This window comes from Vulpes lagopus, chromosome 14 (assembly GCF_018345385.1).
Source record: "Vulpes lagopus strain Blue_001 chromosome 14, ASM1834538v1, whole genome shotgun sequence".
Classification (NCBI taxonomy): domain Eukaryota; kingdom Metazoa; phylum Chordata; class Mammalia; order Carnivora; family Canidae; genus Vulpes; species Vulpes lagopus.
The window spans coordinates 17567355-17583281 of NC_054837.1; the positions used below are offsets into that span (position 1 = coordinate 17567355).

At 51.7% G+C, this 15927-nt stretch overlaps 1 protein-coding gene across 5 annotated transcripts in view; it reads right to left on the reverse strand.

Moving 5' to 3' along the window:
- The window catches only part of KIAA1671 (KIAA1671 ortholog), a 200682-nt gene that overhangs the window by 54799 nt on the left and 129956 nt on the right, over positions 1-15927 (reverse strand). Inside the window, exon 1 of one of the 5 annotated variants that reach the window (XM_041728940.1) lies at positions 13453-14818. The exons of the other annotated variants lie outside the window; for them this stretch is intronic. Coding sequence (XP_041584874.1) covers positions 13453-13737 — 285 coding nt within the window. The 5' untranslated portion in view covers positions 13738-14818. Of the gene's footprint in view, positions 1-13452; positions 14819-15927 lie in introns of those variants that run through there. 5 annotated transcript variants of the gene reach the window in all.

Consider the following 15927-nt stretch of genomic DNA (forward strand, 5'->3'; position numbering starts at 1 on the left):
ACAGAGTCATGGAGGAGGTTGCCTCTGTCACACAACTAGTAGGTTGCAAAGCTGGAATTTGAACAAGCTCCCAAGTCTGTGCTTTATCTAACTAGCTGTGTCTGACTCTCAGCAAAACAGAGAGGGGCCGCTGTCCCCACGGCACTTACGCTCTTGGTGGAGAGACATAACACACCTCAGCACCTCGGCTCACAGGAGCAGAGTGCACAGAAGTAGACAGGAGAAGCCCCAGCCTCGGCGTGCAAGGGTGCCACCACCAAGCATGTGCCTCCCTTCTACTCGACTCTTCCAGGTGATCATGGGGGTATAGTAACGCCAGGCACGTGGATGCACCCAGAACCGTGCCTGGTGCAAAGTAGGTCCTTAACACAGGCTGGCTGAATAAACGAGCAGGGGGCAGAATCGAGATCAGCTAGGAAGAAACCTTTCTCTGGCAACACCTCCTATAGGTTCAGAAAGGATTCCGGATTAGCTCCAGGGAAGGCTGGATGACTCCAACCCCATGCAGGTGCCCAGAGTAACTGTGAGAATCCTGCGGTCTAGAGAGATGGCTTATGGGGGACAGAACACGGAGATGGGGCAGGGGCACCCACAGAAAACCCAAGTGGCCCAGCATGTATTTATTAGGGGAGGTGAGAACAAAGATGGAATTTCCCTAGCTGGTCAGGACGAGGTCTGACCCTCTGGTCCCTGAGACCTGACCACTACAGCCCCAGTGACCCTGTGAGGAGGACACTTTGCTGTGGCACCGAGAACTCTGATTTACAGTCTAGAGCCTCTCTGCACCATGTTCCTAGCAAGAAAGCCCAGCTCCACAGAGCCCTGTAAGTTATCCACCCAGTGAATTCGGCTGGCGGCCACCCAGGAGTGTAGGGTCCGTTCCTGTGTCTGTCCCTGTGCTCACTCATTCATCTGTCCATCTGCTATGTTCTGAGTAGCACTAATGCGCTAGGTGAGTGTCGGGCTTGGAGGACCAGAAAGGACAAACACTTCTCAGCACTGCCTTGTGGTCCAGCAAGAATTACTAGGAAAAATTTGGAAGAATTTGGCAGAGACACCTCTAGGATCAGAACGGGGGTGCTAATAATCCAGGCAGCCATGCATTTGTTCATTCATTCACTCAAGTATGAGATGTCTGTTCAAGCGATTCCGCAGCATGACCTCCAATAATGGCATATGGTCCTTGAGGGCGGTGACCATCCCTGTCTCATTCCCTGCTGGATCTCTGGGCCTCCACGAGTGCCTGGCATACAGCGGGTGCTCAATAAATATTTGCTGCCTGAGTGAACTGCTTGAAGGAACTGTTTGTCCAAAGGTGGCACCCACACAACTGTCCCCACCTGGGGCTCTTGCTACACAGGCAGATTCTGGGGCCTGCCTCAGACCCGTACGAGCCCCACATGAGACTCTTCTCAGTGACCCAGCACCCAAGGCACCCACCAATATCTGACTTCACTCCTCCCAGTGTTAGCCCCTTTCGGCACTGGAGGATAGACAACACTGCTCGAGGAAGACAAGGTCCTTGGCCAAAGCCCAAAACACAGGGAGTAGCAGCGGCAAGATTCGAACCCAGGCCTCCCATCTGTACCACCCCTACGTTTCCTCCATCCCCCCCTTGCCCCCACCTTGGCCATCAGATCCGCCCAGGCAGCACAGATTCTTCCCCACAATTCAGCTCAGAGGAGGGATTACATTTTCCCACCGATGGCACAGAGTTGTTGAAAATCCACAGGGCTCCGCATTATATGAAAGGCTTAGGGAACTCATGAAGCAGAGCTCTGACAGCCGGTTCCTTTTTCCAGCCCTCCCCCAAAAGGCCTCGTATTTATGCATGAGGAGAGGAAAAAAAATCTCCAGCGTAGGATATGAAAAACCTCCAACTGTTGTTCCCCCACTTATAGAGCAGAACGCCTCTGATTAACCCTTTGTAGACACTTCCTTCCTAATTAGTGCTGGCTGTTAATGACCTCTCCCCTCAACCAATGCACCAAATATGCTTCCCTCATCAAGTAGCAACACAGGGGTGGGAGGGAGGGCTCAGAGTGGCGTGTCCTGCGAGGTGGGTGGGGACGCCAAGTGGAAGCAAAGGAGTCTGGGGGAGTGGGGCAGGGAGCCCCTGGCTCCATCTCTGTATGACAGGCCCACCTGCTCTTCTCCTTAAAATTCCACCAAAGCCTGTGCCACTGTCTTGTCATTCCAGGCAGAGGAACGGCTTGTGAAAAGGCTGGGAGGAGGTGACTGGAAAGGGAGACCGGGTATAGGGAAGCACAAGTGACCACTGACTATTACTGACAGGGCGCTCACTGTGTGCCAGGTGCTCTGCTAGGCGTTTTACACCTGTTCCGAAGGAATTCTCACTCTTGTAAGTAGGATGATTCCCTTTTTACAGACAGGGAAACTGAGGCTTAGGCAAAGTCACACAGCTAGCAGATGGAGAAGCAGGGATTTGAATCCAGGTTGATTCCACTAGGATGGCCTTAAAAGGCCACACAAAAACCTCCATCCACAGATAGGGAAACTGAGGCCCGCAGTGGATGCTATGAAGAGGTTGGCTCAAGGCTGCACAGTTTGGATATGTACTTTAATCTACTTTCTGAAAACTTCCCTAAGGTGGGAACTGTCTCTTGATCTTTAATGCCTCACACAGAGTTGTGCAAATAGCAGGAGCTTAGTAAATGTTTGTCTATCAGCTCTGATGGATATCAAGGTTAAGAACCACATAGCACCTAAATACCCCAACTTTGAATTCAGAAACCCAAGTTCCAAGTCTGGATCTGTCACTGACTTGCTATGTGACTTCTGTAGGTCTCTTTCCTTCTCTGTACCATGGTTTCCCTAACATGAAAAGTGTGGGACGGAATGATCTAGATGTTCTGACAATCAAAGTTCAGGAGCAGCTCTCAGAACAGGTACTTTATGCCAAAGTCCTGTCCCTTGGTGATCTGTTTACACTGCTTCCAGGGCTCATATAAAAACCTTTATGGACAATGAAACTCTGTTTTCCCATCATCCACCACAGCAGCTACCTTGGTACACTCTTAAAACTTAGCACCAGAGGTTCTAGAAACTTCTGGGTACTTCTTGCCAAGATGTCTGCAGAGGGTGGGGGAGGCAGGCAGCTGCCTCAACACAGCCCCACATCTATCCATCCCCTTCCCTAGAGCAGAAGACAATTACCAAGAAGAAAGAACAGACTTCCAGCCTCTAACTGAGGAATTATAGATGTTAAATTATAGGTGTGCCTAGGGAGGGGCCATTTCTAGAAATCAGGCTGCTGAGTGACAGGAATGTGGGCTGCCGGATAATTTCTGGCTTTGGCAGAAAGCAAATATTTGATGCAGAGCCTGACAACACAGGACTGGGAATTCAAGAGACTGTGAAAAGTATCTTCAAATGCTGGGGGATATGCCCAGCACACCCCAACTCCCATGACAGGTCACAGCTAGCACGACAATAAAGCACTGACTGTGTGCGGAGTACTATGCAGGGGACCCAACAAGCACGTCCTGTCATCCTCATAACACCTTTGTCAATAAACATGACTTGCTCCATTTTGTAGCCAAAGGAAAAAATGCCTTATCAGAGATGAAAGACTTGCCCAAAATTACATCGGGAGTCAAAGGTTCTTTTACCTAAAAGTTAGGCAATTCCAAAGTCCTACCAATGTCTTGACTTCACTCACAGTCTGTTGGCTAAGGCCACCTGGTTATTTAGGCCTCGCAGAGACTTCAAGTCACATCTCTTGGTTCCCATGTTGGACTCTCACTATTCATACATCAGTGGTTTGCAATTGTGGGCAAATTTGCCCCCAACGGACATTTGGTAAAGTCTGGAGCACTGGTCAGAGGCGGAGGATGCTGCGCAACGTCCCACAATTCACAGGACAGCTCCCACCACAAAGAATGAGCCAGCCCCAAGGATCAATGTGGTTGTGATGTGAAACCCTGGTTTACATCATGGTGTCTCAGGAAAGGCACACCAGGTCCCTCTATCCATTGTCTTGATTGGGAGGGACAAGAAATGAGGCATCAGCAGACCTGGGCTGGAGTCCAAGTTGTAAACTGGGTGACTTTGGGCAAGTCTCATCCTCTCCCTGAGCCTCAGTTTTATCATCTGTAAAACAGGGCTGACAAAGATAACACCTGCTACATGGGGGTGCCGCGGGGGTGTGATAAGACAGTGGCTTTGTTCAGTGGCTGGCACGTAGGAAGTGCTCTAGATGTTACTCTGTAAGCTTAATTTCCCCACCTGTGAAATGGGACAATAGTCTCTACCTTGGAGTGATGCTCGAGCTTTTTTCCTCCAATGCTATTACACGGACGTCACATTTTCCCAGATGGCTTTGCTACAAGACCCTACCAGCCTGGAGAGGTGGCAGCTGTACAGAGCTGCTAGACCAGCAGTGAACTTTGGGTGCACAAGAAATAAACATTTTGCGTTGCACCGCTGAGAGTTGGCTGTTCGTTACTGCAGCATAACATGCCCTAACCTGACTAATATATCAAGATTATATGGAGTATAATGGCAGCTAATATTTATCACACGCTTTCTAGGTAATGGGCGCTGTGCTATGTGCTTCGCAAGGAAACAGAGGCTCACAGAAGTAAAATCACCTGTCTGAGGTCCCATAGCTAGTTAGTGGCAAAGCTGGGATTCAAACTCAAGCTCAGATCTGCCTGAAGGGAGAGCAAAGCTCTTAACTGGATTGACCTAATTCTACCTGCACCTTTTTTTTTTCCTCAATCAGGAAAAAGCAGCCAAAGACAGCAAATCTATGTTTAAAAGCCAGAAGTAAAAATTGTTCACAAACGTTGCAATGTTTAACTCCTGGCAGTAACTTATGTTTTAGGATCCTCCTTTCTGTGGAGTGGGGTGATCTGAAGTACTCCCCTGGCCTAGAAACTGATGCTGGAGAGAAGCCACTCTTGCATACCATGCTCCCAAATTGGTGTAGAGTTCACTGCTGGGTATGGCTCAGACTTTATGATGAATGTTTGATGAGTTAAATGTGGGTGATGAGCACTTAGGATCCAAGAAATGGATTCCATCCCATGCCAGGAGATTTACGCCAACTCCTAAAAGGGTGCATTGCTCAAAAAGCCTCTGGGACCCTAAACCCAGGCTAGCTGAGCAGCCTGTATTACGAGCAAGAACCACAGACGCAAGAAAAGCCTCCAGAGGGAACCCGAAAGCTTTCCTATTACAGACCTTAGACAGGTCACTTGAGTTCTTCCTACTTCAATTTACTCATCTGTAAGAAGAAGGAGTAAGTAATACTCCCTAGCCACTCTCAGACTGTTGCTTGTGGTAGGTATAAAAGAGAAAAAACTTGTATTCATTATCTATCACTGCGTAACAAATAGCCCCAAAATGTAGTGGCCTGAAATGATGACCATTTGCTATCTCTTGGTATAAAAGAGAAGAAACTGGTATTCTTATCTATCACTGCATAACAAATAGCCCCAAAATATAGTGGCCTGAAATGACAACCATTTGCTATCTCTTGGTATCTAGAAGTCAGGGATCTAAGAGGGGCTGAGCTGAGTGGTCCTGTCTCATGGTGTCTCATGAGATTGGATTTGAGCTGTTGGCTAGAGATGCAGCCTCAATCCGCAAGCTAAAGGATCCACTTCCAAGCTCACAGACGTGGTTGATGGAACCTCCTTGCCACATGGGCCTCATTACAGGGCTGCCCAAGCGTCCTCAAGGCATGGCAGCTGGCTTGTCTCGGAGCGCATGCTCCAGGAAAGGGAAAGATTACACAAGGTGGCAGCTGCGGGGTCTTTGCAACTTGACCTCAGAAGTGACGCTGTGACTTTGGCTAGATTGTATCAGTCATGAAAGCCCAGCCAGTCTGGCGGGCAAGGCAACTTCACCATGGTCATCACCAGCAGGAGGCAACAATCCATGGGGGTCACTCTGAGGCTACCTCTGTGTATTTGTTTTTTTTTTTTAAAACTTTTTTTTTTTAATTTTTATTTATTTATGATAGTAACACAGAGAGAGAGAGAGAGAGAGAGAGGCAGAGACATAGGCAGAGGGAGAAGCAGGCTCCATGCACCGGGAGCCCGATGTGGGACTCGATCCAGGGTCTCCAGGATCGCGCCCTGGGCCAAAGGCAGGTGCCAAACCGCTGCGCCACCCAGGGATCCCCTACCTCTGTGTATTTGAATGTGTCTCACCAACTATTAAGCACTAATCAAATAACAATGATGATGATGATGACAATCTCATCTACTGAGATCCTCCTAAGCGCCAAGCACCGAGCTGTATCCCATGTGGCATCACCTCAGTATAACCTCCACCATGGCCATGGAGTGAAGCAATATCATTGTCCCCATCAGACAGAAGGCAAGGCATAGAAATGAAGTAGGCTGGCCCAAGTCTCTTAGCAACTGAGAGGCAAAGCCAGGATTCAAATCAACAGCTGTGTGCTGGAGCTAGCCTGCCCTGGCTGCCCAGAGACAACCACAAAATGTTCAGGAGTCAGTTGTGAGCCGGCTGGTTAACAGAGCCATTAAATTAAATAAACGCACAATTAGGGGGCCCTGGGTCACTCAGGTGGTGAAGCATCTCCCTTCAGCTCAGGTTGTGATCCCAAGGTCTCAGGATCGAGTCCCACATCAGACTCCCGGCTCGGCAGGGGGCCTGCTTCTCCCTTTCCCTCTGCCCCTCTTTCATTCTGGCTCTTTCTCAAGTAAATAAATTTAAAAATCTTTTTAAAAATTAATTAAATGTACACACAATGGAACAAATCCCATCAGAAGCAAGAGTAACAGATGTTAAAATCTTATAATTCCCTAATTACCACCTTATACTATCACCTATGGCCCGGAGGTCACTGATGTATATATGGAGTCTACATAGTGCAAGCCCGGCATGGTGCACTGAACATCCTTTCCCAGCTCTGTGTGTGCTGACGGCTAGTCAGTAGCTTACAACTGGCCGTGGTGGGAGTATTTACACCATGGGGATAGGCAGATGCTCCAAATCAGGGCTTTCCCCACAACAAAGACCCAGGTGACCCAGGTGTAAAGCATCTACCAGCCAACCACTATAACTAACTCCAGATGTCACTTCCTCTCCTAAGAAATTATCTTTTTTCAAAAGGATTTTATTTATTTATTTGACAGAGAATGAGATTGAGAGAGCACAAGCAGGCAGAGTGGTAAGCAGAGGGAGAGGGAGAAGCAGGCTCCCCAGTGAGGAGGGAGCCTGATGTGGGGCTTGATCCAGGACCTCAGGATCATGACCTGAGCTGAAGGCAGATACTTAACCAACTGAGCCACCCAGGCGCCCTCCTGAGGACTTATCTTTTTGACTCCTTGCTAAAGTCACCATTCTTCATGAAACCCCAAAATGTAACATTCCCTGTGATATGTATCAATCCAGATTTCCTTCCTGAAATGTTTGACTTCCTGATGAGGAAGTGAGGGGTGTTTGTCTGAACAAAACATTTGATATTTGAAAATGCTTAAAGAGAAAGAAAGGGAGAGTCACAGAGGGGCCCTCCGGGGCACAGAGACAGAAAGGGGCGTGTTTCAACCTCAGGGATGGCTCAGAAATCTGGACAACTGGGTGCAAACCAGACCCACCTCTGCAGTCACTCCTGATAGCCAAAAATGGGAAACGACCCACGAGTCCAACCAGAGGGGTTAATAAATCAGCATGCTACATGGCCATGACAACGTTTTCTTTTTGTTTTTTTTCCTAAAGATAAATAAAACTGTACATTTTTGAAAGGTCAGAAAGGCAAGGAAGGTTGGCAATTTGGTTTGAGGGAGAGAAGAAAAAAGACAGGAAGGAAATGCATTTGAATGCCAAGAGTGGTTCTCACTGATGTTAGAATAATGGGTGGATTTTGTTTTCACTCAGTTTTTCTGTACTTTCCAAATAGGAGATGAGCACACCCCACTTTCTTAGTTGGGGGGAGGGTAGCGGAGATCAACATGACTTCACACAGGCAGAGCCTCGTGGAGCAGCCAAGCCAGTTGTCCTGTCCTGCGTATCTCTCCAGGTCTCTCCCAGAGGCCCCAGGTCTGGGCCCAGCCTTTGGACCCAGATGGATCCATGAAGGGGCCATTGTTCTCAGGGTGACATCATTCTATTGCCTGGAGGGTGAAAAGGAGCCCTGAGACTGGGTGCGGCCAGCCCAAGAGAAAGTGGCCAGGCCACTTCGCGCTGGCCTCTGGGGCTGCAGTGAGGTCTAACCCACCAGCTGCATGCCCTAAGGGGCAGCCTGAGAGCAGGGCACCTGACAGGGTTCTTGACATGCCCTGGCAGGCAGCACTTGGCATTGGCACTGGCAGTGGGAGATGGAGGAAGGGGTCATGGTAACTGGACCCTACTTCCCTAAAGGCCAGTCTAATAACAACCTGTATCTGGCACACAGTAGGTGCTCAGTAAGTGGTAGCTGCAGAGGTGAAGAAAGCCAGAGGAGTGCTCCAGGCAGAGGGCACCAGGAGGGCAAAGGCCCTGGGGTCCTGGAAAGAACCCCAGACCTCCCTGGGCAGGACTCCTGGTGTCTACTCCCAGGTGTGCAGCCGGCCTCAGTTTACCTATCTCCATTATGGCGATGCAAGTGCATGGCGATTGGCAATTATGGCGATTATGGTGCTGCAAGGTGAACACAAAAATAAAGGAGAGGATTTCAGGAAAGCAGACACAACATCAGCTCCTATACCAAGGTGAACCAGGCCAGCTCAAGACCCCAGCCCCTCACAGGCCTTGCCTTCTAGTGGAGCACACAGAACAGAATGTGACTTTGCTTGGAAAAAAAGATCTTTCCAGATATAATTAAGTTAAAGATCTCAAGATGAGCCCCTGGATTATTTGGGGGACCCTAAAGCCAATGACAAGTGTCCTTATAATAGAGGACAAGGTCACGTGAAGACAGAGGCAGGGATTGGAGTGACACAGCCACAGGCTGAGGAATGCTTGGAGCCCCAAGAAGCTGTGAGAGGCAGGAGGGGTCCTCCCACCGAGCCTAGGCAGGAGGTGTGGCTTGATCACACCTGGACTGGGGGCTTCTGGCCTAGGACTTTGCGAGAGGATTCCCACTGTTTTCAGCCACCAGGTTTGTGGTCACTTATTTCAACAGCCTGAAGACACTAATACAAAGGAAACACTGATGAAATCGGAGCTTCTGAAGACGAGAGCCACGAACATCCCTTTCCTTTCAAAATCTCTGCCACTTGCTAAAAAAGGGTGTGCGTCTGTGTGTGTGTGTGTGTGTGTGTGTGTGTGTGTGTGTGTAGAGTGGGGAGATGCAGGGCCCTGTTGAATATTTTAAGCATCCACTTCATTCCATAATTGACACAGAACCAAATACTCCCACTCAGCCTCTGGCTGGAGGACTGAACATGCAGCCAGATACCAGTGCTCACACCATGGATCCCCAGGGCAGGGCACAGCTGAGGGCCCCTCAAGGCAGACCCACGTTGCAGCACTGGAGCCCCAGCCTCACCTGCCTACTCCAGCTGTGTGACCCCAGGCCAGTGACTTGACCTCTCTGTGCTTCGGATTTCTCATCCATGAAATATGGGGCTATCCCACCATTTCCCTCAGGGACACGAGTTTCTGGCAAGTAGCAGGTGCATGATGGATGTCAGATCCTTGCCCTTCTCCCCCTGCCTCTGGTGATGGGGGACATACTTCAGGGACAGTGACAGTCCTACCCAAACCAAAGTATATACTGACCAGTTCTCAACTGGGGAAGGGGGGCAGTTTTGCCCACAGGGGACACTGGGCAGTGTCTGCTGGGTTGTCCTGACTGGGAAAGTGCTGCTGGCACCTCCTGGGGTCAGGCCAGGGAGGATCCTACAATACATGGGACACCAGCATCGTGCCCGCCAAAAAATGATCTGGCCCAAGACACCCGTGGTGGCGAGATTGAGAAACTCCGATAAATGGCAGTAGTTTGATGTTACGGACAGGTCTCTGTTATCTCAAGATCGTTTCCTCGCTTCCAGCACATGGATTATGTAGTCATGTGCTGACGTGTTTTACTTTCTGCCCCCTGGAAAGTACCTTTAAGGAGGCAGAAGTTGTGCCTGCCTGTTCACAGCCACCTCCCCAGCGCCAGCACCCTGGGACACGCTCGATCAATGCACATGGACCGAAACACAAGGGAATGAACATACACAAGTAATAACACACCTCACGTTTAGTGCAGCACCTGGCACATGGGAAATGCTCACGGAAGGCCGGGCAGACTCTTATTCTCTTTCCTAAGGCGGCCACTCTGACCAGCTGGGCAGGTGGAACTTAGATCCCCAGAGTGTGTCCCACCCCAGCGCCCAGAGTGACCTGAGATGCACGCCCATCTGCCGGGTGCTTAAGAGGTGCCAGGGTTCACCAGACACATTCTAGGTGAAAGCCCATTTTACAGATGAGGACGCGGAAGCTAAAAGAGGTGATTTAATGTGCCCAGGTCACTTGGCTACCACATGGAGGACCTGAGACCTGATCTCAAGCCTGTGCCATTCCTGGGCCCTCTGGGTAGGAGTCCATGACCCTGGACACCCACCACTTCCCGCTTTTATTCCAGCCTCCGTCTCTGAGGCACTGCCATTGTTCCTGGGTTCTGGAATTTTCTGCCTGGACTCTACTTGGAGTCCATCTAGTCTGCTGGGCTTCGTTCTCAGGCTCACTGGGCTGCAGCACAAACGTGCCTCTTCCTGCCTTTGTCGCTCAGAGACAATGCATTTGTTTTTCCCTCTTTCCCCCTTTTATTCCTTGGACGGAGAGGCAAGCCATTAGCAAATTATTTCGTGGTTGGCTTTAGAAAACATTTCAGGGCACGCCTTTGAGGGTTACTTTATGCCTCTGGTAGATTCTTCTTTAGTGCTCTGAGTAAATACGAGCCTGAGGCAGGACTTGGAACAGAACGGACTTTTTTAGATAAATCACGTACAAGTTCAAGTTATAAAGACCAAATCCCGCCCCCCTCCCCACCCCCGTAACGGATGAGCCCCTGGTCCCCAAACTCTTAAGTAACTGTGGCTTTACACAGTTTCCTCCTATAAAACAAATATTTAAGTGAGGCCCCCAAGTAAAAAGGGCGTGTGCAGATTTTCCAGTTCACTGGAGATCTCTGAAGGAACGGCTGGAGAGAAAAGGTCTGGTTGTTGCAACGGCAGACTTTGAAGGCACACGTACCACACGCTAGGCACGGCTGCACGTGTCCCACATTTCCAGGCATGTCTGTGCCCGTATACAAAGAATAATGGGGAATGGAAACGTGCAGTGACCATAATCCCCATTCTGCAGATGAGGAAGCTGAGACTTCCTTTATCCCGCCGAGTCAGAACATCATGATATCCAACAGGGAGAAGGCATTTTTTTAAAGATTTTATTTATTTATTCATGAGAGACACACAGAGAGGCAGAGACACAGGCAGAGGGAGAAGCTCTGATCGAGCCTGATGCGGGACTCGATCCCAGGACCCGGGATCACAACCCGAGCCAAAGGCAGATGCTCAACCCCTGAGCCACCCAGGAGTCCCAGGGAGAAGGCATTTGTACAAGTGCACCCATACTCTGTAGCCAGCACTGCTCCTGGCACCTGTTTCAACCTCCACAAGATGCCTTGGCTCACCCCATTTCACAGAAGAGGCAACTGAGGCCTCATCACGGGTCAAAAATCCCTCAACCAGGACATAGCAGAGTCTGATTCAAGCCCTCAACCCTGATTGATGCCAGCTGGTGCTCACTGCTCAGTAGATGCCAAATGCTAAGTGGGCAGGAACCTGAAGCCCAGAGTTATTCAGCGCACACTTATGCTGCTACAGGCGCTGTGACGCGATAGTGAGCAGAGGAGGCAAGGCCCCTGCACAGTCTAACATCATTCATTCCTTCACCACGCTGGGGAGGCAGGCCACATGGCGGCTGACACATTACACAGGGCGACAAGGCCTGGGGGATGGGAGCCAGTGCCCAGGGCCAGCTGAGGGCCAGAGAGCTGAACGTTACCAAACCCTATGCCCTTAACTGCACTGCCAGAGGGGACGAGAGAGAGATGCTCATAGAGACAGAGATAAAGAGGCGAGAGACATGCACATAGAGACAGAGACAGATATAGAGACAGAGACAGAAAGAATGAATCAGAAGCTTTCTCTCCCTGGCCCAAGAAACCCCTTCCGGAGGTTGGGTTGGAGGAACTGTCTTATAAATTCAGGCCCCACTGATTTTTCCAGGCTATAAAGCAGCACAGACCCACCAGAGAACATGTCACATTACTGAGACCCTGTGTGTTTGCTTCTGACTGGTCTGCTTGCTGTGTGACCCTGGGAGAGTCACACACCGCTCCAGGGATGCTGAGGCCCTGCACCTGTCAGGGCAGCTGTGAGCTTCCAGTGACTGCAAGAATGCAGAGGGCCGGCTCGAGCCTGGTGTACCCCATGGCTCTGTCCCTCAGTGCTGCGTCCCACAATGACTATCAGTGCGTATCACCATCCTGGACCCAGAGAAGGAGCTGGCCTGACACTGTCAGGGGGAGGAGGCTCCTATGTGAAAGCACCAAGCCCTCTCTTTGAGTTCAATCCTGGTCAATGAGGTGGGCTTCCCTGAAGTTATCGGGGAGGCCTGGAGACAAAAAAGGAGGAGCTTAGCTGGAAAGAGCCTGGAGGAAGGGGTGGCTCAAAGCCTGGGATCCTGGCCCTGGTTTTGCCATTCACTCACTGTGCTTCCCCAGGAAGGTGTCTTTCCCTCTCTGGGCCCAGTCCCACCTCTCTAAATCATCAGTGAGTTCCTTAAGATGGATTCAATACCATCCCCTAGCAGGATGCAAGCTGAATTTTTAATTATTAGACTAAATATTAATTCCACCTGGTCTCCTAAATCTCATCGAGCTTGCCCAAGTGAGAGACAACAGAGCCCCAGGACCCACACCAAGCTCCAGGTTCACAGGCAGCTGGCGAACTCACCCACCACCTCGGGTCTCCTTGGATAACCAGAGACAACTTTGCAATTTTGCTTGACTGACAAGATAACAAAAGCCACAACTCAACGTGCAGATGACATGGACACTTGGCCATCCTGGGAGGGTCCGAGGAGATGAAGCAGGTGCCAACTAATCCTCTCTAAAAATAGGGGAGCACAAGCATTTGTGTCTGGGGCCAGAGTGTCGGCATTTCCAGATAAATCAACTGGCCTGGCAAGCCGGGCTTACGTGCCGGCCCCATCCTCACAGACGTGGAATATACTTCCTGACCGCTTCGGGAGATACAGTAACTCCACCATCAGGGGAATCACCACCACCGATGCCTCTTTCCCAGGCACAGGGATCAGGAAACGGCCAGCTTGATTGACAATGATTCTGGAAGAGGCAACTTCCCTGGTTGGATCTATGGGGGAGCCCCCCCCCCCCGCCCCCGCTATGGGGCAGCATTAAAGGGGAGGAGTTTTTACTGTTGCTTTTAATATTAAAAAAAAAAAACGCAATAAGCTTACAAGGTCTGGTGGCTCCGAGTCCGTCTGCCTTTTCCTTAGGGAAGAAAATCTCTGTTGGCTGCGGGCAGAGAAGCGGCGGAAAGATTCCCGACTCCGGGAGGCGAGGTGTCGGAAGGAGGAGGTGCGCTTGAAGGGGGTCCGGCTGGCGGGCTCCCCACTTGTCCGCTCGTGGCCCACTGTGGTGGTCACTAAGTTGAGGGCCTCCTGGAAGGATCTCCTCACAGTGCCCATCCACTGGGTCATGTGGGTTTGGGCCACTGTGAGTTTGTCTCCCAGGTAATCCATGGGGCCGGAGGAGGGGAGGAAGGACGTGAGCGAGGGACAAAGCAATTGCAGTGCCAGGGTCTTCTCCCTCTTTCTACTTTCTGCTTCTGCAAGTTCTGGGCTTGCTTGGAGAGAAAACCCGGCAGCCCTCTTCAGCCAAAGCAGGAGTAAAGAACCATCGCGGAGCTGGCGGCCGGCCGCACCTGCGGGTCTCGCTGAGAATCCGGAGGCAGGTCAGGGTCGGGCTGGAAGTCCACCCACCCGAGTTGTAAAGTCAACACGCTGGGCGGTCCCAGCTCCAGCCCTGGCGGCGCTCGCAGGCTGCATCGGCTGTGACCGGGAGCTTGGGGAAATCTAGCAGCACTCACTCCAGGGTGTGACAGTTCCAGGGAGGTGGGGGAGGAAGAGGCGGTGGCCCTGGGCACCCCGGTGCTCACCGTCCCTCAGGTAGGCGGCCCCGCCCGGGCGCACACAGGAAGGACCCGGAGGGCAGGCTGCTACCTGCCGCTGCCCCCAGCCGGACCCGGCTCACCTGACCCATGCCATGCAGGGTTTCCCTCCTGGGGACAGAGACTCTAAACCTGTCGGCCGGCAGGCAGGCAGCTAGCTCACTTCCGGAGGCAGCCACCAGGGCCCCCGGGTCCCCTGGCTCGGCAGCCCAGGATGACATCAGTCCCCGTCTTAGCGAGGGGCTTTGCTGCCCAGGAATGCAGGAGGGGCCTCGGAGAGGCGGCCGCCCAGGGAGCTGACGTCCGCCCCCATTTTTTTCTCCCCCAAGTCCCAACTCGCTCACCGGTCCCTCGGGGCTGACGGCGACTTCACGTGCCAACAGCCTACCCGCCCGGTGCCCTCACCGCGGGCTGCACGTGCGCGCGCGCCCGTCGGGGATCTGGGAGCCCTGGGAAGGTTGGGACAGTTGGGAAACTGCCTCTAGGGTGACAAGCAGCATCTCGGGACCTCCTCGGCATCTCGGCTGTCAGTCTGTCTCCCTCTGGTGGCCTGTTTCTCCATCAGGTTTTCGGTTCCCTCCCCATGTCTCAATTACCACTTGTTTGTCTCTCAGCTTGTCTGTCTGTCTGTCTCTTTTTCTCTCTCTCTCTCTCCCTCCCTCCCTGGAAAGCAACACCCAGCCAGGTGAACAGCCTCGAAATCCCCCAAGGAAGGAACGGGCTGGGCCGTACTTGAGTGCGGGCGGGGTTGCCATGGCAACCCCGGGGCACAGCATCTGCCCCATCCTGGGCGGGGGGCTGGGCACAGGGAGCAATGGGAATGATTCATGGTTTATGCTGGGTCACATGAGCTCCTGGGTTTTAACCCTTGTGGAGCTAGACTATTCGGCACAGGGCAGGGGTTGGGGGGGCAAGCGAGACAGCAGCCTCTGAGACAGGATGGGGTACTTGTCGGGCAGGGTCGGCAGCAGCTGGGCAGCAGAGGGGAGGCACACTTGTTGAAGGGGCCTTCTCCCCCCAGCAGGGATCCACGCCCCTGTTCTACCGCTGAGGAAATGCAGGTTCAGAGATCTAGATTCACTTGCCTCGGGTCACACAGCAAAGATACCACCCGGGCATGGATGGAGGCCGTTTTCTGGGTCTGACAGGGCACCTGGCCCAGAGCTGGAGTTCAGTAAATATTTATTGTTCAAAGGCTGAGTCCAAGACTGAAACCATGATAGGCCTGACTGCATCCCAAATGCCTTCCCTCACCCACGTTACCTCAGTTTTGAACAAATATTTGCTCCCTAGTTGCTGATCAAAAGGCCTTGCTTGAGAAGGTTTTCCAGGAAGGCATTTCTGACAATGCGGCTGACCCAGATCTCTTTCTACTCTAGATTTCCAGTCCTTGTGGCTGTTCATTCATTCGTTCACTCATTCACTCATTCACTTCAACATTCAGAGAGTGCCTACTATGGGCCAGGCATCAGGTACAGAGACCAAGAATGGGGCCCTGCCACTGAGGGCTCACAGTCCGGCAGGCAGCTATGACGGTGGCTAATATTCACTGAGAGCAAAGCTGAGTCCCCAACGCCATTTTAAGTGTTCATGGGAATCAACTCATGAATATTCGTGTAAACCCATCTGACGGAGGAGGAAGCTGAGGCTCAGAAAGGTAAAATCACCTGCCAAGGTCATTCAGTGTGGTAGGAGCACCAAGATGGCCCCAATCCTCCTTGTCCCTGCTATTCACACCCTGGTCTGGTCCCCTCAGAGTTGG